The 21,937-nt window shown below is 41.7% G+C and overlaps 1 protein-coding gene across 1 annotated transcript; it reads right to left on the minus strand.

Annotated features, from left to right (window-relative positions):
* On the minus strand, nucleotides 1-20,045 carry NOL11 (nucleolar protein 11). Its single transcript, XM_083489998.1, has 18 exons — nucleotides 19,695-20,045; nucleotides 18,364-18,477; nucleotides 17,703-17,759; nucleotides 16,061-16,206; nucleotides 15,226-15,283; nucleotides 13,855-13,996; nucleotides 12,622-12,819; nucleotides 11,785-11,861; nucleotides 10,879-11,002; nucleotides 10,337-10,434; nucleotides 8,894-8,971; nucleotides 6,153-6,337; nucleotides 5,431-5,556; nucleotides 4,031-4,258; nucleotides 3,480-3,558; nucleotides 1,761-1,853; nucleotides 386-493; nucleotides 1-151 (listed from the first exon to the last, which is right to left on the minus strand). Exons 1-18 carry the CDS (start codon nucleotides 20,028-20,030, stop codon nucleotides 38-40), a joined length of 2,361 nt encoding a protein of 786 aa, XP_083346124.1. The 5' UTR covers nucleotides 20,031-20,045; the 3' UTR covers nucleotides 1-37.
* Nucleotides 20,046-21,937: the final 1,892 nt, after the last annotated feature.

The following is a 21,937-nucleotide window of genomic DNA, read 5'->3' on the forward strand; positions in this document are numbered from 1 at the left end:
TTTGTAACAATAATTTTATGAGAAACATGTGCCTTATTCATACAAGTTTCAGAACTTCAATGGAATATAAGCCCACATCATCTGGGTTCTGTATCCTTTGCAAATGCCTCAGGCTTCCTTCAATCTTGTTGAGTTCTGAGTAAAAACGTACCTAAAAGAGGGGGAAACAAATAAGACTTGTTCGTATTTCCTGCCAGCCCTTTATAAACATTGCTTTTATTCCCACAAGTGACACTACTGTTGCCTTCATGCAAAAGGGCAGAGTGTGATAGCAAACAAAGGATAACATTTGTGGTTTTCAAAAGGAAGCTTGGTTTGGTATCACCACCTACAACGTTCAACCTGTGCTTCTGGTGCTGCAATTTCAAAAGGAAGGGAAACTTACTTGGGCTCTAACAAACTTGTGCAGCTTAGAAAGTAATTCTCTTGCTTCTGGCAACATCACAATAACTGTAAAGTGAGCATCTAGGAGAAGGCATATCCAGTCCATGATCTGAAAATTAAACCAGTGATAGATAAGCGTAAGCTAGTGATACCTTAACCTTCAGCACATGCATGAGAAAGTCAGCACCAATTATTAGACAGAATTCCACTGCCTTATACTTTTATTGAGTGGCATGTGCCCATCCGTGAGCAGAACCAATTTCCTTTTGTGCAATGGGGCTTCTGATTTTAATTTAGCCCTCCATTCCTCCCCCCCCCACTCAATTTTTCTAAGAAGATTTGGGGGACCCTCTAAAGCTCCTGCACATTTAGGGAGTACGGAAGTTGGTGGGAAGAGAAGCAGGGAAATTCTGTTCATGCAGCCTTCAGATGCAACTCTCTGCACTGAAATGGAAAATAACAATATTCCACAGAAGATAGTCATTTCTGTACAATCATGCATATGATGAAGTGGGTTGTAGTCTACAAAAGCTTATGCCATTATGGATTTCTTGAAATTGGATTCAATGATGGTCCTACCCAAAATTAATTTCAATAGAGCTAGTGGGTAGGACTTAGCTGAGCACAACCCAATGTTTTAACAGTACCACAAGACTTGCTTAGCTTTTATGCAAGAGACCAACACTCAGGAAATAATTTCTGTATAATATAAAAGCTCCCTTGCCACACTTTTGGCAAGAAATGTACATGTAGCACATTTAAATTTAAAACAATCTTGGCTGCCGAGTGGGAGGGAGTTGAAACTGTCATATTTCAACAATGATTCTGCAAATAACAGTGTGTAATACAGGCATAGCTAAGCAACTACTTATATGAGCAGAATCTCCAAGGCAATCATGAAAGTCACGGACCAGCAAGTATTTCCCTGTCTCACTGTATGATTCTATCCCATTGTAAGGGATCCTATCAATGCTATCTTGTAAATTTTCAGATCTGTTTCCCAAACCAAGTTAGCTAGGGCAGTAACATCATTCAAAATTGGGAAACAGATCAATACCACAGCGTGTGTGTTAACAATCCTTCTGTCACTGCACCATGAGCAACTGGAGGAGGGAAGCATATTTTTCTTTAACCATGAAAAAGGGAACCAAGGATCCTATAAAACAATTTCTGCCATAAGAGCCCAAGTCTCACTTTTAGAATAAACATTAATTGAAGACAGTTATGTTTACCATTGGGCTGAAACGGACTCTGAATACACAGAGGAGTGCACATACAGATCAAGTCCTTTCAATGAAGCAGACATCTTGAGTTAACACATAGATGCTGATAACTCACAAGAACAATGATGAATTTAATTCCCACCTGCCCCTTACCTGGTTTATGGACAGACAAAATATTCCAGAGAGGTCTGTGGCAGCTTCTTCATTGCACTTCATGTACAGATACTGCAGATACCGGAGAAATAACTAGGAAGAAAAATATATCCTTTAAAATAGTAGTTCAAATTTAAGTATATACAGTACAGAATTTTTAATATACTTGCAAATGAGTATTCATTAAAAAAAAATACTTGTCTCAATTTTCTTTCTACAACTCAATTCAGGGATCTCACTATATTACCAATCTATGCTGACTTTTTCCATGCAGAAACAAATATAAAACGCAAAGCAAGCCTGCCTTCCTATATTGATTTCAGATTCAGACATAACAAATCTACATCAGGCCTGTAACAACTTGCATAGAAGTGAAACTTCTGAAGGTCCTCAGTCTAATCTGACCAATGTCATGCAGTAATTCTACCCTCCCTTTCTAATTTATATAATATATAATAATCTGCATAAGTGCAGCAAATTTAATCGTGAACACATCCTGAAGCTTACACTAACGTTATACCTGAAGTTTAAAACTATCACTACCAGAGGCCGAGGAGGTTCTACAGAACCAGTGTGGGATGAAATATCATTCAGCGGATACTTATCTATTTATCACAGTAATAATCAACATGGATTTAGATATGTGATATTTAGATATGGATTTCATAACTGAAAAAGTTCATTGATAATTTCTCTAAAAGCCACAAGATGCTCAAAGAACAAATACAGTGGTGCCTCGCAAGACGAAATTAATTCGTTCCGCAAGTTTCTTCTTCTTGCGAGTTTTTCGTCTTGCGATGCACGGTTTCCCATAGGAATGCATTGAAAATCAATTAATGCGTTCCTAGGGAAACCGACTTCAGACCAGGTCCGGGGACAGTCTGTCCCCGGACCTCTTCTGAAGGCTGGGGGGGGGGGGACAAGGGCTTTTCTTCCCACCCCCAGCATTTTAAAAAACCCCGGGACAGCGGAGGGCTTCTCCGCTGTCGGGGGCGATCTTAAAATGCTGGCGGGCGGCATTTTAAAATCGCCCCGGGACAGCGGAGGACTTCTCCGCTGTCCGGGGCGATTTAAAAGCCCCTGGGAAGGCAGGCAGGGGGGACAAAGACTTTTGCCCCCCGCCAGCCTTCAGAAGAGGTCCTGGACCTCTTCTGAAGGCTGGCGGGGGCGAAAGTCTTTGCTCCCCCCGCCTGCCTTCAAAAGCTGTCCGGCTAAGGCTTCGCGGACCTCTGCCGGCATCCCGAAGCCTGCGCGAGCTCACATTAGCGCGCCCAGGCTTCGCGGAGCGCTCCGCCGGCAGCGGCAGCGCTGCCGCTGCTGGCGGAGACTTGCCGGCATGCCTCTCCTGCCTTCAAAAGCCGTCCGGGATAGCGGGAAGCGCTTCCCTGCTATCCCGGACTGCTTTTAAAATGCTGGCGCTGGGGAGCAAAGCCTTTCGGCCCCCGCCAGCCTTCCAGGACCTCTTCTGAAGGCCGGAGGGGGGGAAAAGGCTTTGCTCCCCACCGCTAGCATTTAAAAGAGGTCCCCGGACATTTCCCTATGGGCTTTCGTCTTGCGAAGCAAGCCCATAGGGAAATTCGTTTTGTGAAGCGCCTCCAAAACGGAAAACCCTTTCGTCTAGCGGGTTTTCCGTCTTGCGAGGCGTTCGTCTTGCGGGGTACCACTGTATGTAATCAACAATAATATCTAGAAACAGTCAAGAGAGGAGTCGCTACTTACAATGACTTGCTCAGCTGAGAGATCTTTCAGATGAGGCAAAAGAAATGTCTCACTGTATGCTGAACGAAGAATGGTGTTTCTGCGTAAGATTCAGGTCATAGGGTCAAGGACCAATGTGCATTAAGATTTTTGTTGCATCCCAGCCTACCCCCCCCCCCATTCTTTAAGAGCAACATCTTTGAAAAAGAAAGCATTTTTTAAAAGGCTAACAAAATGGGTTAGAACTGCAGTCTCTTTTTGCAAGTTGAAGGGATCCTTCTTCCAAGGAAGGGACCAAGGTTTAACAGAAGCTCTCAGTGAAGGAAGGAGTGGGGGAGGCAGCAAACTGCTGATTCCCCATACAGCCCCCCCCCCAGACCTCACCTTGTTCTCTGGAGCAGTTCTTCAGGGTGCACTGGGGGTGGTGCAGCAAAATACCACTTTCACCATTCCTTCACAATTGTTAAATCTCCAAGAAATGAGGTTCCAACATAGTGGAACAATACGCTACAGGTGCCACATAACCGTTCCGCATCTGTTAAGAACAACTATATTTATTGTGCAAAGGATACAGCAACGTTGCCTTCTGTGGTCCAACAGGGCATATTTCTCTTGTGTATGTCATGTAAGATTTCTGAGTTAATGGTGTGTCGCAGATGTCTTCTTCCGGGAGCTCAGAATTGAAGCCGTTCTGTATAACTTTAGACTGCGTTCCCATTCTGTTGTTGTGCGCAGTATCAACACAACCTGCTACAGAATCTAAATACACATTCATTTCTTCAAGGCGGTCATCACCAATGCTAGGAAGAAAAAGAAAAGTCCCCAGATGCTGATGTTAGTTTAAAAAGGCATTTTATAAGAAATTTCTGAAATTGACATTTCATAACAACAACATCAATAACTACTATCTGGGATTAAGATGGACAGAAGAACATGCCTTTCCATGCATGTCTAGAGAAGTCTCTACATAAATAGCAACACCCTAGTGGTCCCAGGCCCTAAGGAAGTTAGATTAGCTTCAACCAGAGCCAGGGCCTTTTCAACACTGGCTCCGGTCTGGTGGAACGCTCTGCCTCATGAGACCAGGGCCCTGCAGGATCTGATTTCTTTCCGCAGGGCCTGTAAGACAGAGTTGTTGCACCTGGCCTTTGGCTTGGAGCCAATTTGATTCCCTCCCCCTCTTTTTTCATTTTCCTTTCTCCTGTGATGAGGCTGCATTTTAATATTTTAATGTTGTATTTTAATCTTGTTTTTAAGTTGTATTAATTCAACTTGCTTTTATTAATGCTTGTTAGATGCCCTGAGCCAGGCCTTGGCTGGGGAGGGCGGGGTATAAATAAAAATTATTATTATTACATTCAATTTGCGTTGATCAATAAATAAAATAATAATAAAATTATTATTATTATTATTATTATTATTATTATTAATAATAATTTATACCCCACTCATCTGGCTGGGCTTCCCCAGCCACTCTGGGTGGCTTCCAACAAAGTATTAAAATACAGTGGTCTGTTAAACCTGAAAAGCTTCCCTAAACAGGGCTGCCTTCAGCCTCCCATAACACAACATCCCATAACACACAAAATTGCATTTTAGAGATGACTGCGCATTTGGAGAATGCCTAAAGTCATCAGGTAGTTAATTTACTCCCCCTGATTTCATATACTAACCTTTTCTGACTGTAGTCAATTAAAGAAGAAGATGATTCAGAATTTTCTAAATGAAAATGTCTCTAATACAATGGAAATCTCATCTGATAACTGCAATGGAGTTCATTATGAACAGCTCTCATACACAAGGGAATTAAATAGGGTAAAATACATGTCATTTCTACTTCTTGCCAAAGTGGTAAGCTAGTGTCCATACACCATGGTGTCTCTGAAGTTCCTTCAGAGAAAAAATAGTACTTCAAAGCAAACAACTGCAAGCATTATTAATAAAAATGTAGGATAAATTGCTTGATACTGACCTTAGGAAAGTCCTCAGGCAAGCACAGGTAATTGCTTCAGGGATGTCAGGAAATTGCTGGAGACATAGTTGTAACAAGTGTACATCTGTTTTCTCCAAGGCAACCGCCATTAGATCTGGGCACATACTTGAACAAAAGGGTAAACAGTTACATCTCCGGATATAATTGCAATTAGTTAAATATTAACTTTTATCCACAAAAGTATTTCAGGTTTCTGGGAGCACCACAGGTTCACAAGAAATCAGTTTCTGATAAGCCACTATTCTCAAAGTTCCTGAAGGATTCCAGTTCCTTAAATTTCATTATAAAATAAGAGAGATGCGGGTGGAACTGTGGTCCAAAATACCGAGCCTCTTGGGCTTGCTGATCGGAAGGTCGGTGGTTCAAATCCCCACAACGGGGTGAGCCTCCATTGCTCTGTCCCAGCTTCTGCCAACCTAGCAGTTTGAAAGCATGCCAGTGCAAGTAGATAAATAGGTACCACTGTGGCGGAAAGGTAAATGGCGTTTCTGTGTGCTCTGGCTTCCGTCATGGTGTTCTGTTGCACCAGAAGCAGTTTAGTCATGCTGGCCACATGACCCAGAAAGCTGTCTGCAGACAAATGCCGGCTCCCTTGGCCTGAAGCAAGATGAGTGCCACACCCCATAGTCGCCTTTGACTGGACTTAACCACCCAGGGTTCCTTTACCTTTTTACCTTATTATAAAATAAATACTAGCTCACCTGTAAGAGAGGCCTTGTGTCTGGATAATTTGCACCAGGCAACTCTGAGGGTAAAATGAGGACTCTCTTTTACACCTGTTCACAAGAGCAGAGAGTACACATCCAACTGATGCTTGAAAGTCTGGTATCTGAGTACTGGAGAAAAATGTCTTCAGCTTTTCTTCAATTACATTCTGAGAAGAATCCTGAAAGAGAGTATTTTGTTCAACAGTCCCAGAAAACCAGCTTTAACTAGCCAAAGTAATTAAAAGTAATCTTGGTTGCCCTATGAGTTTTAATCCATTAACTGTGCAATACAGTGGTGCCTCGCAAGATGAAAAGAATCCGTTCTGTGATTCTCTTCGTCTAGCGGTTTTTTTCGTCTTGCGAAGCAAGCCCATTGACAAATTAGCGGATTTTAGCGGCTTATCTGCTGATCGGATCAGCTGATAAGCGGCTTAGCGGCTTAGCAAAAGGGGGAGAAAAGGAAAAAAAACCCGCAGGAACTCGCAAGACATTGTCGTCTTGTGAAGCAAGCCCATAGGAAATTCGTTTTGCGAAGCACCTCCAAAAAGGAAAACTCTTTCGTCTAGTGAGTTTTCCGTCTTACGAGGCATTCGTCTTGCAGGGCACCACTGTACTCAGAAGTCGATCCCGTTAAGTTCAATGAGTCTTACTCTCATGTGAATGCATAAGACTGCAGCCGAAATCTGCATGAGAATGTTTTGTAAGAAACAAAAACACTGTCTTTAGATGCCTGGATGTGTCACAGCTGCCACCATATTACAAAAGGCATTTCAGAGAGTTCTTTCTGGTGATGGTGGCAAGGAACGCCGTGGTCTATGGGTGGAGGAGGGGATGGGAAAACCTCCCTACATGAGCCTTCTCCTGCCCTTACAGTACTCAGGCTCTAAGTCATAAGATTTTTCAGCAATACTGTCTTAACATGAATGAAAACACTACTAGAACATTGGATTCAATAGCAAACATTTGCATCTGCTTTAATTTTTAAATGGAAACTTTTTGATAAGCATTGCCCCCTAGGTAGAAAGGTGATTTAGAACAGTTGCTTATTACTTGCAAAAAAATCTGTCACCCAGCACAACTGTGCTGGTTGTGAGAACTACCAGGAACATAGGAGCCAACTCCTAGGGGCCGTGGGGGCTTCGGCCCCCACAATATTAGTGGGGGCTGGGCCTCAACAAAGTTGATGAGCATTTCCTTTCAAATGGTATGTGTGCTCTGCATCATGTGATCAATTATGCAGGGTGGGGCTTACCTGGGCCCCCACAATATTTATTCAAGTTGGCACCCCTGACCAGGAACTCTGGAGGGCACCATGTTGGGTCAAGGTTTCAGTTGTTATTTCAGTTTAGCAGAGAGGAATGAATCATTGCTGATCTAATTCAATCACATATTTACATTGCTAAAAAGCAGAGCAAACCCGGTTTAGTTTTGCTAAAGTTGAAAGATGGGAGTATAAACCATGGTTTATTAAATCACTGTCTGGTTATTGAAACCCTGCCCAACAGCTTAACTATAGTTTGTTTACTGCCAACAAACCATGCTCTGAAGGTATGGTTTGCTGCTGGTTTATGAACTGTGGTTTGTTTCAACTGCAGCATGGAGTTATATGATTTGTTTGGTACCCCAGCCCTGATGCTCATCAAGCTACAAAAGGCATGAGGGAAGAGGAGGTGGAAAACAAACTATTGTTTGTTTGATCAACGGTGAGACTATTCATTGGTTTGGTCTGCACATGTTACACGGACATATGGCTTAATGTGAATGAGCAGCCATGTGGGTACTTGGAGCAAACAATAGTAGCTGTCTCCCTCTTCTCCCATTCCTGCTGCTGCATTCCTGTCCTACATAAATGAAGTTATATAAGCAAGCTAATGGAAGCAGCGGAAGAGCAAGCCAATCGGGCGCCTGGGAGGGCGTGCATGTCCTGCACCTGTGGAGCAGGAGCAGCTGCCCATGGGGCGGGACCAGCCAGGGCAGGATGCTCCGCGGGGCCTCCGAGAAGTCTGCCTGTCTCCTGCCACTCAGCCACCCTACAGCTAAGGGGGAGGTGGCAGGTGGACCGTTTGGGGCAGCGCGGAGCCTGTGGGTGCCCAAGCCACCATGTCACTCCCAGGAGAGACATGTGGCTTGGGCGTGCTGCAGGCGCAAGGTGAGTGTTGCCCGGCATTATCACCCCCCTCAGTGTTGACACCTGGAGCACGCCCCCTCCTCCACCCCTGAATGTAAGCTCTGTTAGAATAAATTTTATGTAAAATCTCCCAGCTCTATATTTCAGTGGGATTCTAGCTTTGCCAAATAATTACTTGGCTGATAAAACCCCACAAAGGTGTCCAATTGCTCTCACAATATCAATCAACGGTTACCGTAAAACGTGAAGGACCAATATTTTAAATTTGGTTTAATCACAGTGCTTAATCACAGTGATCTGAGCTGTGACAAGAGACCCAATTTGGTAAGACTTAAAATAAGTTCAAACTTAAAGTCAGAGTTGAATTTAAAAGTCTGATGGAAAAAAGAAATTTGCCAATTCTTTTTTAATAAGTTAGTATACATATTTTTTAATATTGTGCATCTGTATACCATATTTCCTGGTACCATTTTTTCTGGTTAAAGCATCAATGTGTAGAGAAAGAAATATTGCCACTAAATGATATCTTGTTCTCTACTCAACCACTCCAACTTTCCTAAGTGTTTTTCTTATGGGCAGGGTATAAATAATAAATTATTATATTTACCTTGATAATTAAAAGCAGCTGTTCCATTGTCAGAGTCTCCAGTTGAGTTTTTGCATCCATGCTCTTTCTTGACCTCAACTGCAAGTATTTAAACATGCATAAGTAAGATTCTTTGAGAATTAAAGTTCCACGACAGTTAAAGAAAAAGAACAGCCAATGGTAACACGTATCCAGGACCAATTACAACTAGTTTTAGAAATTCTGCCAGCAGAGTCAATTCACCGGTAGTTATATTCTCTTTTGATCATCAAAACAAAACTGTTTTAAGAACAAAATAGGTTAATAATTTAATAAAGGAAAAGAGATATGCAAGCATCAGTTTTGATCTTTTTAGAAGAGGTAGAGAGAGAAATCCAAGATTATGAAAAATATTTCATTATGCAGATTTTAGCACATGATCTTTGTTCCTGCCGAGAGCCGCAATTTCTAAAGGACAATTTGCCTAAGGTCACCTTCTAGCAGTGGGTGGAGGTAGAGATAAAAAAAATGTTCTGGATTAACTAATCCAGAATAAAGAGCACCCTGTTTCAGTAGTGAATTAGATTTCCCAATCCTATGCAAATCTGCCATAAGAAAGATATATTTTTTTTAGTACAATGGTCCAATACAACTAATTTTCTGGAAAGCATTTACAAGCAATTCTTTTTTTTACTTTAATATGACATACATGCTTCCTGTGGAGCCCTGTGGAGCTGCCTGAAAAGCTGTTTCACAGGGTTGGAGGATGCGCTGGAATAGTGTAGTGAGTTTAGAGGAACGTTGGGCAAAATATTCCTGCACTGAAGGGGTTTGGACTAGATGACCCTCGTGGTCTCTTGCAACTCTACATTCTATGATTCTATGGCACCGAAGAAAGGGGGAAATAGGTGATTAATGCACCCTGCTTAGAGCTTGATCCCTTCTATAAACATAGTACAATTTAGCAAATGCTTTCAGGACTAATATTTGTGCTCCCCCCCCCCCCCAGAAACAAGATAACCATTTAAGAATATCAATTTGTAATCAAGTGATGTGAAGTTATTCATGACTATGAGATCAAACTGCAACAGCTTAATCTGGATTAAACCCCAAGAATTCAAGTGAAAATCTTCCAAAAACCAAAAGAGTGGGCTGACATTTCCCAATTTCAACTGTAACCATTATGCAGATCAGAGAGGTTAAACTTCATCATTAAAAGATGGACTACAATTCCCTTAAATTCAACAGCTGAGTTTCTTTTTGTAATGATTGGAACTCCCTGCTTTGCATTGCCTATTAACATTCTGGCTGTATTGCACAGAAACCAAGGATACTTAAGGAATTTTGGTATCTTGTACGGATTCCTTAAAATGGTATGCCTTTTTGTTGAAAATGCTATTTTATCCATCTATCTAAAGAGTTTAATAAATAGTGAAATGGAGATAGCAAAAGGAAGATTGAATAGTGACTATGAAACCAACATACCAGCCTATTAGATTCACACTTAGCAGGCTGATCTGGCTTTACACCTATCAGATCATCTTCTTGAAGCATGTTCCAATCTGCAGGTATAATCTTCATTTCTGGAAAAAGTAATATAGACTATCACATTAGAGAGTGAAACCTATTATTGTTATGCACAAATGACCAAAAAAAGATTTCTATAAAAATTATACCAGACAAGAACTTGGCTTTTGTAATGCGTGGGTTTGGATGTCAAAATAAGCTATTGTTATGAGTTTACCATATTGAATGTCTAACTGAATTTAATCATAATAAATTAAGGTAAAGCAAAAACACTAAATATACTTTTTAACATACCATCTAAAATCCACAGAGAATTGGACAATACAAATGAGAATATTCGTGAATATTAAAATCCAATTTGTAAACTGAAAAATCTTAGTACACTGCCTTCCAATAGGATAAGCAGCTTAAGATGGGCGTTTTTTACATGTAGTTTTCTAAAGGCATTTCCAAAAGAGGATTATGTGAATGTAAATATAAGCTTTATAATTAAGCCCTACCTGATGTTTGTGTATCCTTAACTTTCCCAACAGCAGCAGCCAAGGAAGATGTTTCACACTTATACAATATTACTGTTAATTCGTTACCATGTGTTATGAAGAGTTTGTCTCCATAACACCAACACTAGAAAACATCAAATACAAATAATTAGCAAGTAAAAAGTGAATTAACACAGTATACTCACAACACAAACACGCCCTTAAATGCTACAGATCTTTTGAGCTTTCTAATTTCTTTTGAAAGGTAACAGTTTTGTCATCTATATATACCTGAAGCCCTGCAATAACTGAGCAATGGGGCACACTTACAAAGATTTTCAATTATTGCTAGATTTGTAGAAGATTACCGTATTTTTTGCACCATAACACTCACTTTTTTCCTCCTAGAAAGTAAGGGGAAATGTCTGTGCGTGTTATGGAGGAAATGCCTATGGGTGGCATGCCTACGGATTTTCCTCCTCTAAAAACTACGTGCGTGTTATGGTCGGGTGCGTGTTATAGAGCGAAAAATACGGTAATTGCAGACTACTGATCAATTTAGGGACGAGGGTAGCACTGTGGTCTAAACCACTGAGCCTCTTGGGCTTGCTGATCAGAAGGTTGGCAGTTTGAATCCCAACAACAGTTGCTCAGTCCCAGCTCCTGCCAACCTAGCAGTTCAAAAACATGCCAAAAAGTGCAAGTAGATAAATAGGTACCGCTCTGGCGGGAAGGTAAACGGCATTTCCATGCGCTGCTCCGGTTTCGGTGTTCCGTTGCGCCAGAAGCAGCTTAGTCATGCTGACTAATACCTTTTTCAGCATTCTTTTTTTCATATTTCATATGTTCTGTTCAAGGTTTTCCATTGTAAACTAGCTACAAGTGTATTAAAATGAAAATGGATAGATCACATTGATCACAACTTACTTGTCCAGTGGTTCCCCGTGGTAATTCCTTTAAAGCCTGTAATGTTTGAAATTTTATATTCCATATGGAAAAGCAATCTACAAATAGGAAAAACAAGAGTACCACTTATAAAGCTTTCAGTTATGAATGCTGCCTGCAAATTGAGTAAGACAACTTTGGCAATGTGCCCTACAAAGTAATTAACATACCCAAAACCTTCCAGTCAAACATTGCTGAAGTAAGTCTCAATTTATAATCAGAGTCATTACTATTCTCTTACAAAAACGGTTCAACAAATCTATTTTTGATAAAGTGAAGCTTCAGTTGTGTAATTAATCACTCTACCATGTATGGTTTAACAGATCAATAACAATCAACTGTACAGGCAACTCCCATTTTGCTCGTGTTCCATGAATATTTGCACCATTTTCAGACCCAGAAGAGGGCATAACCGGGTGGGCTTATGCACATGATGACCCAGAATTGGGAGTTGCCTGTATATCTTTCTCTGCTGTCTTTCCTTGCTCTTCTTTATTATGCATCTGCATATTTAGATTAGCTGCCTGCAGACCAGACACTTGTTGCTTTTTATTCTACATTTTATATTGCATTAAAGCCCTCCAGATGTTGTTGGATTCCAACTCCTATTAATCCCAGGCAGCACAACCAATGGGAGTTGCAGTCAGTAAGTATCTGGCAGGCACCAGGCTGTTGTATAACATCTTGACTTTAGGTGCTCAATATTTGTTTAATGTTTATTTAAGAGTGCTTCTTGGATGTTTCCTTCCTGTTTACAGTCAACAAATTAAGCAGAATAGATTTAGTCCAGCTGCTGCATTTTGAAGCGATTTACGTTACCTTTAACGCGGCCATCTGGGGAATCCAAACATCCTGTTATGGCAATATGATCTTTATCGAGAATAGCAATTGAAGTGCTTTTTAAAATACTGCCAGATACCAGAAGTCTGATCAGAAGAGACTTTTGTAAAAATTGCTCTTCTTCAGAGCCACTCTGTTGCAGGGGCACCAGAACCTTATACACACATCCGTTGGAATCTGTAAGAATAGAATTCAGTTACGTAATAGTTAAGAATAAATAAATACTAGTCGACATACACAAATCATCACCGTAAAAGACAGGGCATCACTTAAGAGGAGGCATGGTTCGGAATGGTTCCATTTGTCAGCTGCTTCCATGGAGGTCCTGTGTAGCCCATGCATACCAGCCACAATTGCCAAATATCCCCCAAGGAGTTAATGCGTGCACATTGCCTGTCAGATAATTTTAATGGGTTGGGGAAGCTTCCTTCCCTGCGACTTCTGTTCACAGCTACATACTCTGTTATCAATAGACTACTGTCTGTCCAGTTTCTACATACCATCCTCAGCTAAAGAGTTTATGATTGCATAGGTACCCCAAACTAAGAAACAGTCTTAGGTTTTTGACCTTTAATACAGCAATCCCATTTGGATACAACAGCATAATATGGTTTGACAATTACAAGTGTGCAAAGGCTTAGCAATTCTGGCAGGTGGTTAAAACAGCAAATAATGTTATCATAAATACAGTGGTACCTCAGGTTACATACGCTCCAGGTTACAGACTCCGCTAACCCAGAAATAGTGCTTCAGGTTAAGAACTTTGCTTCAGGATGAGAACAGAAATCGTGCTCTGGTGGCGCGGCAGCAGCAGGAGGCCCCATTAGCTAAAGTGGTGCTTCAGGTTAAGAACAGTTTCAGGTTAAGTATGGACCTCTGGAACGAATTAAGTACTTAACCTGAGGTACCACTGTACAGAAAAACTGTAACCTTATAACCCCCTCCTATTTAGTGGGAAGAGGCAGCATTTGGCCCCGAGTTCATGTTTGTACATTACATCTGAATGTACAAACTCACTGTACTGAATTTGTAAATATGCATAGATGTCTATGCTCCTCACAGAAGTATACAATTACACTGTTAAGAACTATGCCTGTTTATTCAACATTTAATTGCAAAAGACTGATTGGAAATAACATGATGCTTGCTCTTCTGCACTTTATCAAGGCAGGGTTCCCCTCCTGTACAATTAGAATATACCTTAATACTTACACAAGCAAAGCAACGTGACAACTTTGTTTTTCAAGTATGCTGCAAAACCCAGCGGTGTGGCTGACTCGCCACCTTGTTCCAGTTTAAACTTCTGAAGGATGCATGGATTACACTGCTGAACGTATATGAAGCAATTCCCATCCTGAAGAAAAAGAGTGGCCTTCTTTCATTTCCCAGACAACCAGGTTCATTAAAAAGACATTGCAGCTAGACAGAAGAAATTAACTATATCATATACCTAAGAGATATTTGGGCCCCCCAAAAACATTTGCAATGGTAATTCCCCACAAATCATTATGTAGCTATGATTTAAGCGAAAAAGCAAAGATTGTGTAATACCAGCAGGTTACAGTGAACAAATGCCTGTCCAATAGTATGCTTGCACCATTAAGTTGGAGGATTCCTCTTATAAGAAAGTATTCCCCATTCCCTACAAAGCAGGACTTTCTAAAGCACAATGAAATAGGAGTTTCTTGTTGTTCATTCTGGACAACCTATTGTACTACAATATTGAAATTAAAATAAGGTTTTTTTTCTGAGTTTGAGAATGATTCATTGCTCATCCTGTCCAAACCATCCCAAGAACTGCAAATAAAAACAGCACCACATAAGTATTGCATCTGTATTAATCTTCTACTGCATAGTAACATTTCCACAGTGGATCATATGAAGAGACTTAATTCTTAGTAGTAGTAGTAGAAGAAGAAGAAGAAGAGAAGAAGAATTTGGATTTGATGTCCCACTTTATCACTACCCGAAGGAGTCTCAAAGCGGCTAACATTCTCCTTTCCCTTCCTCCCCCACAACAAACACTCTGTGAGGTGAGTGGGGCTGAGAGGCTTCAGAGAAGTGTGACTAGCCCAAGGTCACCCAGCAGCTGCATGTGGAGGAGCAGAGACGTGAACCTGGTTCTCCCAGATTATGAGTCTATCGCTCTTAACCACTACACCACACTGGCTCTCAGTAGGCCTGAGCAATCCTTCCATTAGTCACTGTATGATTTTATTATTATTATTTCTGTGGGGTACATATGCACAATGCACATATTTCAGAATTCAGTTATGTGTGACCATTGCTACTACAAGCTCGTTCAACTTAAATAACTTTAAAATGCTTATCATGGAAAATAAATCTAAATATTTACATTTCAGTTTCCAAGGCTAGAAATATCTGTTAGAGTACCTTTATTGGGGAGACAGAGGTACCCAAATTAAAGCATGTAAGTAGCCCCCTGCAGTAGAGGATTATTATTCAAGTGTTAAGACCGATTCTGCATCAACAAATAAGATAGTAAACAAAATGCCACACCTGTGACTTAAACACGGAAATATTGCATCACTACTTTAAAACCTTATAATATTTATCACTTACCTGCTCAGTAATAAATATAAGAACAGGATGTCCAACGTCCAAGAAAGCATCACTCCATCTAAAAATAAGTTATATTATTATTGCAGGGCAATCAAAACTAAAAACATGGCCACAAAGAATACTTAATACAATGGCCTACTTTGCACACTACGGTAAGACAAACTATGGCTTACTAGGACCATGCAGATATGCTTCTGCTTCTCTGTGGCTTCTTTAGGTCTCATGTGGCATCTAAGCGAAACCAAGGATTGTGGTTGAGCTCTCTTCTCCTTAAATCACCATCTGTAGCCAAGATCAAAAATTGGCTACCGCTTGTTATCAGAGAGAGATCTTAACCACAATCCTGGGTTCAGACTGCACACTAACCCAAGCATAGCTTCTGCACCATAGAGAGCTTATAAGAACCAGGGAGGAGCAAAGCAGGTGTGAACATCTCCCTCGCAGTCAGTACATTCATGCTAAGCCATGGTTTGCTCTAGCATTGCATGCTAACATGGTTATTATTTGAAATAAGGTTCACAGCCAATACAACACAACTATGAGTGTAAAGTATGATGCAAAGTTGAATGTATGAAGTTATCCGTCATGCTTCACACTATCCCATTTTTGGGGAGTAAATAGAGCGCTTTTATTCACCATATTCCTTAGTTTCCAAGCCTACTTAAGAAACTAATTGTTCACCTGCAGGAAGAATGAACTGAATAAGGCATTACAAAGAAACAAGGCGATGGGTAGCTCTGGTACCAGAGTGAGGTTAAGGGATCTAGAGAGACCCAGCAACAAATCTATAGCCTAATTTTTGAATTGGAAAGCTTGCATTAACTGTGGCACTCACCTAATAACTTCGTCTGAAACAACACTTTCAATTTCTTGCTGAGGGGCTGTGAGTAAAGCATCCAAACTCTTGACAGCACCACCTTTGAACAGGACCAGGGGTTCGGTATTAGGCAGAGAATGTACCCGATACACATCTGCTGACAACTGCAAAATAAACTCTTAACTTTAGTCTTGAATATAAATGTGCAATATAAACGGTAACAAAAGTGCAGGTATCTTTGTAATACCATACTTTTCAGTCTATAAGATGCCCCCTATTTTGGGGGACTGAAATTACAGAAAATGGGGGGGAGATGGCAAAAAGTCATTGAGCTTTTTTTGCGGAGGATTGCCCAGGGTTGTTTTAGGGGAAATGCCGAAAAATTCTCACCCACACGCATGGAATATTCCGCCTCCCGTCTGTCCCCTCGCCAGCTGAAGCTGCCAACTGCCCACGCAAATGCAGCAGCAGCCAATCAACACCACCCACTGACACAGCAACCAATAACATGCACAATAGTTGCTGACAGCCGCGGCAGCAACCAATCAAACATCCACCCTATGCACTACCCATGTATAAGATGACACCCACTTTTTAGCATGTTTTTATGGGGGGAAAGCTAGTCTTATGCACGGTAAAGTATGGTAAATGTTAATAAATATTGCAATGTTCAGCAAAAAATTATATTCACTCTGGCTGGCCTTAAAAAGTTGATTGCTCCAGGTACTGGTATGAGCAATGGAATGAGTTGCAACTGAATTACAGATCTAAATATCACAGCAGAGATGGGAGAAGAATTGTAGCAGGGTAGGTCCACTGTGCTAGCAGAAACTCTTGTGCTAGCTTCCACAAGGGTGCTGAGTTAATTGAATCTGGGCTCTTGTCATTTGCTATTTACACCTTTGAAGAAGGGTACGGTACAGTAAAAACAATTGTAACAGCTGGAAAATTCTGCAGCAACTCAGTGACAGCATCTGTATTACTATTCTGACTGACACTGAAATATAACTCTTTCAGCAAAGCAAAATTGGTTATGCCCAAAGAGAAAAGAATACCCCAAAAGGTCATTACTCAGTTGAGTATTTTGTTGATTCACAAAAATCCAAGTCTAGATACTGAAAGCACAGATACTAACTAAAGTTACCGCATAGCTTCTACTGTGCAATAGTAGTTATTAGCCCTAGGTGGAAGGACTGTTTCAACAATTTGCAAAAGGTCCTCTATCTTACTAAGGCGGGAAGGAGAAAGGACAGGTGAAATATAGTGTTCTAGAAAGACACAATTATTTTATTTTTCAGTGCAATCCAGACTTCAGATGGGCAGAGTTCTGCTCACAGGGCATTTTCCTACAATAAGAGGCGACAATATTCACCTGCAGCCCCAACATCATCTGCCATGCCGTTCCAGGTTCTCTCCTGAACCTGCGGAACAGCTTGTCCAGAGATGCTTATCAGTGAAAATCTCCTTCCCTGCTCCCCTTGGTACCCCTGCTAGATCACAGATAGTGAAGGAACACTTTGGTTTACAGAATAACCTTTCTGGAGCCAACCCATAATTTGCAAGGCTGATGTTAACATATAGAGAACTCATGCCATCAACTGATTGCACAAGGTAACTGCCATGCTCTAAAACAACTTTATTACAAGTTATCAGCACTTACCGTTGCTTTAAAGGCTTTATCCAAGTTACTGTCATCTTCCTTCCATATCTGTAAAACCTTTTGAAAAAACCATCATTTTACAAAGGCGTAACATCTATTTGCAAAGTATTACCTCAAAGCTCGACTAGACATAAGCAATTCAGGTTAGGATATTTAAGATACACTAGTTTTTATGGTCTGTGATATACACACAGCCAGGATTTCCAAAATAGATGAGTTGTGCACTCAGGTATGTGTGTGAATGCTGCACAGAGGACAACTATGACAGACCCATGCCAACAGTCTCTTGATATGTGCAGAATTTTCAAATGTAAACCTACAAAATCCCATTGGCTTCTGCAATGTACATTTAATGCATTTTTGTTTCTATGGAAATAAATCCTACTGATTTTGACTGAAGTATTTTTAGGACAGCAGTCTTTGTGAGGCTCAGTTCCCTATCAGAAATCAGTTATTGCACACTCTAAAATTATGAACAAGTTTTCATCCACACTAGCATGCAGTTTCCAAACAGACTGATTAAACATGAATTGTTTTGCCTACTACAACTTCTATAAAGGAAGTTTTTTAAAAGACCACCATGGCTTCAATAAAACTATACCAAATGCAAGAGTTTCCCAAGTAACTATAGTCAAATGCTTGCCTTAATAAGAAATCATACCTTATCATCATGGACAATAATGAACTCTCCTGTTTCAGCATTGCACACAGCAGGACATGTGATTGTTTGACCTTGTTTGACTGACCAGCAACCCAGTGGTTTTTGATCTGAAACCTAAAAAAAGTCCAACTTATCAACTGTTAAGACACTAAATCATTAGCATAAGTTACTAAGATGTACACAAGAAAATCTCAATTTGCTATTGCACTGTGTATTTAAAAGAGCTGAAACCCCAAAAGCACATGCCCTATAGTTTTATAAACAATTATAGAAGATAAATCCTTCTACAGAACTATACAGCAGGGTGCTTTTTGCAACTATGATTTATGGGAGTTCTTCCAATCTGGTTGTGCACACTCCTCCATATGCTTATATGCACTTTCTCAAATTGCAAGAAAGTGCATACAAACATGAGGAGGAGTGCGCACACCAGCTTGGGAGAACCACTATAAATCATAGTTGCAAGAACCCTGCTGTACAGTGATACGCTTCAGGTTACAGACTCCGTTAACCCAGAAATAGTGCTTCAGGTTAAGAACTTTGCTTCAGGATGAGAACAGAAATCGTGCTCCGGCGGCATGGCGGCAGCAGGAGGCCCCATTAGCTAAAGTTGTGCTTCAGGTTAAGAACATTTTCAGGTTAAGAACGGACCTCCGGAACAAATTAAGTACTTAACCCGAGGTACCACTGTATAAGGATGGATCTTTTCCTATACTGTAATTGTTTATAAAACTGTAGGTCAGGCATAGGCAAACTTGGCCCTCCAGATGTTTCGGGACTACAACACCCATCACCCCTAGCTAACAGGACCAGTGGTCAGGGATGATGGTAGTCCCAAAACATCTGAAGGGCCGAGTTTGCCTATGCCTGCTGTAGGGCATGCGCTTGTGGGGGTTCAGGTCTTTTAAATACACAGGAGCCATCGCAAATTGAGATTTTCTTGAGAGAGAATTCTACGGATTGCAGAAAGAGACCCAAGTCTTTTCCTCTGTCATCTTGTTGTTGTTGTTAATATCCGTCTGTCCTGGGGAACAAGGGAGGAGGGCGCCTTTGGGGGTGAAGGCGAAACTGCAGGAAGGTTGTCCTCGCTTTTGCCATCGTTCCTGCCATCCAATACTGCGGGGGACGCCGGGGACTCGAACCCGGGACCTTCTGCGCGCAAAAAGGATTGAGCGGGTCCGCAGGGGTCCTCACCACTAGGGCCCCCCTCTTTTGAGACTATTCCTAGGGATCGTGCCTGAGGGACTTGAAACAAGACATGGGAAAAGCGGCAAAGGGCTCGCTTCACCCCCGACCGCCCCCCGTTTCTCCTCTCCTCAAGGAGTCTTTACCTTATACAGCGTCACCGTCCGGCCTCGGTCCGTGAGCAGCACCCGGTCCGCATCCTGCTCCAGGCCCAGCGGCCCCTGAGAGGGGACCCCGGCTCCCGCCAAAGGGCACAGCGCAAACTCCTCACAGAAGGCCGCCATCTTGAGGGCCACGCGAGACAAGAAGGTTGGGAGTGCGCCTGCGCCCACAGGACGGCAGCGGCGGCGGCGGCCTCCAGCTCGTTTTAAAAGGAAGGGGCGGGAATGAAATCGACGGGGGCCAACCAACCGGGCTCGGCGCAAAACCACAGGCGCGCAGGCGCAGTGAGCTTCCGCAGCGGGAACAGTGCAAAGCGCCATCTGTTGGGGAAAGAGAAGACGGCGAGGAATTGGGGCGAGCTGGGCGAACGCCGGTCAGATGGGGCTTGCCATTCGTCCGGGGTTCCCCGGAACTGCGTGCGCCATGAAAATCCGGACGCATGACAGCTTTCCCATGAAAAACGCGACAACTTTGCTAACAAAACAAAATAACTTCTCTGTCTAGATTCTCAGTTTCAAATATGGTAACACTACACCCAGAGGCAGTCATTTTAACAGCACCCTAACCGGGCCCTGCCATGAAGCCCTTGCGTTCTATGCCCTTTAAAAATATGGCTTCTTGGGTTGTTTTTATTTTGATTATATATTTTGTGGTTTTTATATTTTTGATTGTGTTCCGTGAACCACCCTGAGACCTCCAGGTATAGGGCGGTATATTGTTGTAAACAAAAATTACCTTTCCCCCTTATGAGGTATCCAAGAGCCCATATAGAGTCCATACATAGGTTCCCTATTGGTAGGAGAGAATAACAGAGGCCAACCAGAGAATATTGAGAAGCAAAGCAGCTAGTAAGCTTGATCTTTATTGATCTGTTGCACCCACAGGAGAGGAGGAGGAACCCAGAACAATGGCGCGCAAGGCCTTATAAAGACTTTTGAAATTGCCACCCTGTAGATCAAGACCACCCCCAGAAACATCATACCTACATCACAGAAGGGGTGTAACCTAAGACCACCCCTCAGATACATCATACCTACGTCACAGAAAAGGCGGTCTAAACAGAAAATTGAATGTTGTTTTTCTCCTGTCCTTGTTTATCTACTGTCTGGCAGGTTACTTGATTGGATTGCCTGGGGAGTCTGGCCATTCTTTTGTAGTGATAAATACTTAGTTCCTGGGCCATGTCACAGGCTCACACCCTATTCATATCTTAAATGTGCCCTTAAGACAGGATTTGTGAGGAAAGAGACAATGGGAGGTTTCTCACTTGGACCTTGCAGAGAAAACATTTGCTCAGTTTAGGAATCAAGATGGCTTCAGGTCGGTCTTCCTGTGCTGATCTATGTACGTGCGGTTATGAACATTACCATATACCTAAGACCTCAAAATTCCTATCACAATATAAAGTTTAATAATAATAATAATAACAATAATAATAGAGAAAAGGGTGAGTTGGCACCCATACCAAACTCCCGTTATTTGTAAAAAATCCAAATGGACTGGCGGCTGTGTTCACGGTGCTGAGACCCCACAGGCGATACACGGCAGGGAGTGGCAGGAGCTCAGGAAAAGTACAACATTGGCTCACTGATAAGAGTTACCTGACTTTTTTTTTTTTGGTATCCTTGCAGCAACACTATAATCTGTTAGGCCAGAGGATGAGTGATTGTGGCCCACTGAGATTCAGGGTTAGGGAGATTTTTCTGTGGATAATTCTGCAGAAATTCTGGCCATTCTGCAAAAATTAACTTTCATCAGAATGACATGCTCTGATGGTATACAGTGGTACCTTGGGTTAAGAACTTAATTCGTTCCAGAGGTCCGTTCTTAACCTGAAACTGTTCTTAACCTGAGGTACCACTTTAGCTAATGTGGCCTCCTGCCACTGCCGTGTGATTTCTGTTCTTATCCTGAAGCAAAATTCTTAACCCGAGGTACTATTTCTGGGTTAGCAGAGTCTGTAACCTGAAGCATCCGTAACCCGAAGTGTCTGTAACCCGAGGTACCACTGTATGAGTGAAAGTTTATCCCATGATAAATTTTTAAATACTTTTAAATAAATAAATAAATAAATAAATGTTGCCATATTATGAAGAGCAAAAAAGACTCACTCCTGGTTTCTTTTGATCTCCTTCCTCTTGTTGGCACTCTGAGGCTTCCTAGCAGGCAAGGCGCTTTGTGTTAATGTCATTTTACTTCACAAACTTAAGGACTTCTGCAAACCTAG

The sequence above is a fragment of the Podarcis liolepis genome, assembly GCF_965112155.1.
Source record: "Podarcis liolepis genome assembly, chromosome: 2".
Taxonomy (NCBI): Eukaryota; Metazoa; Chordata; class Lepidosauria; order Squamata; family Lacertidae; genus Podarcis; species Podarcis liolepis.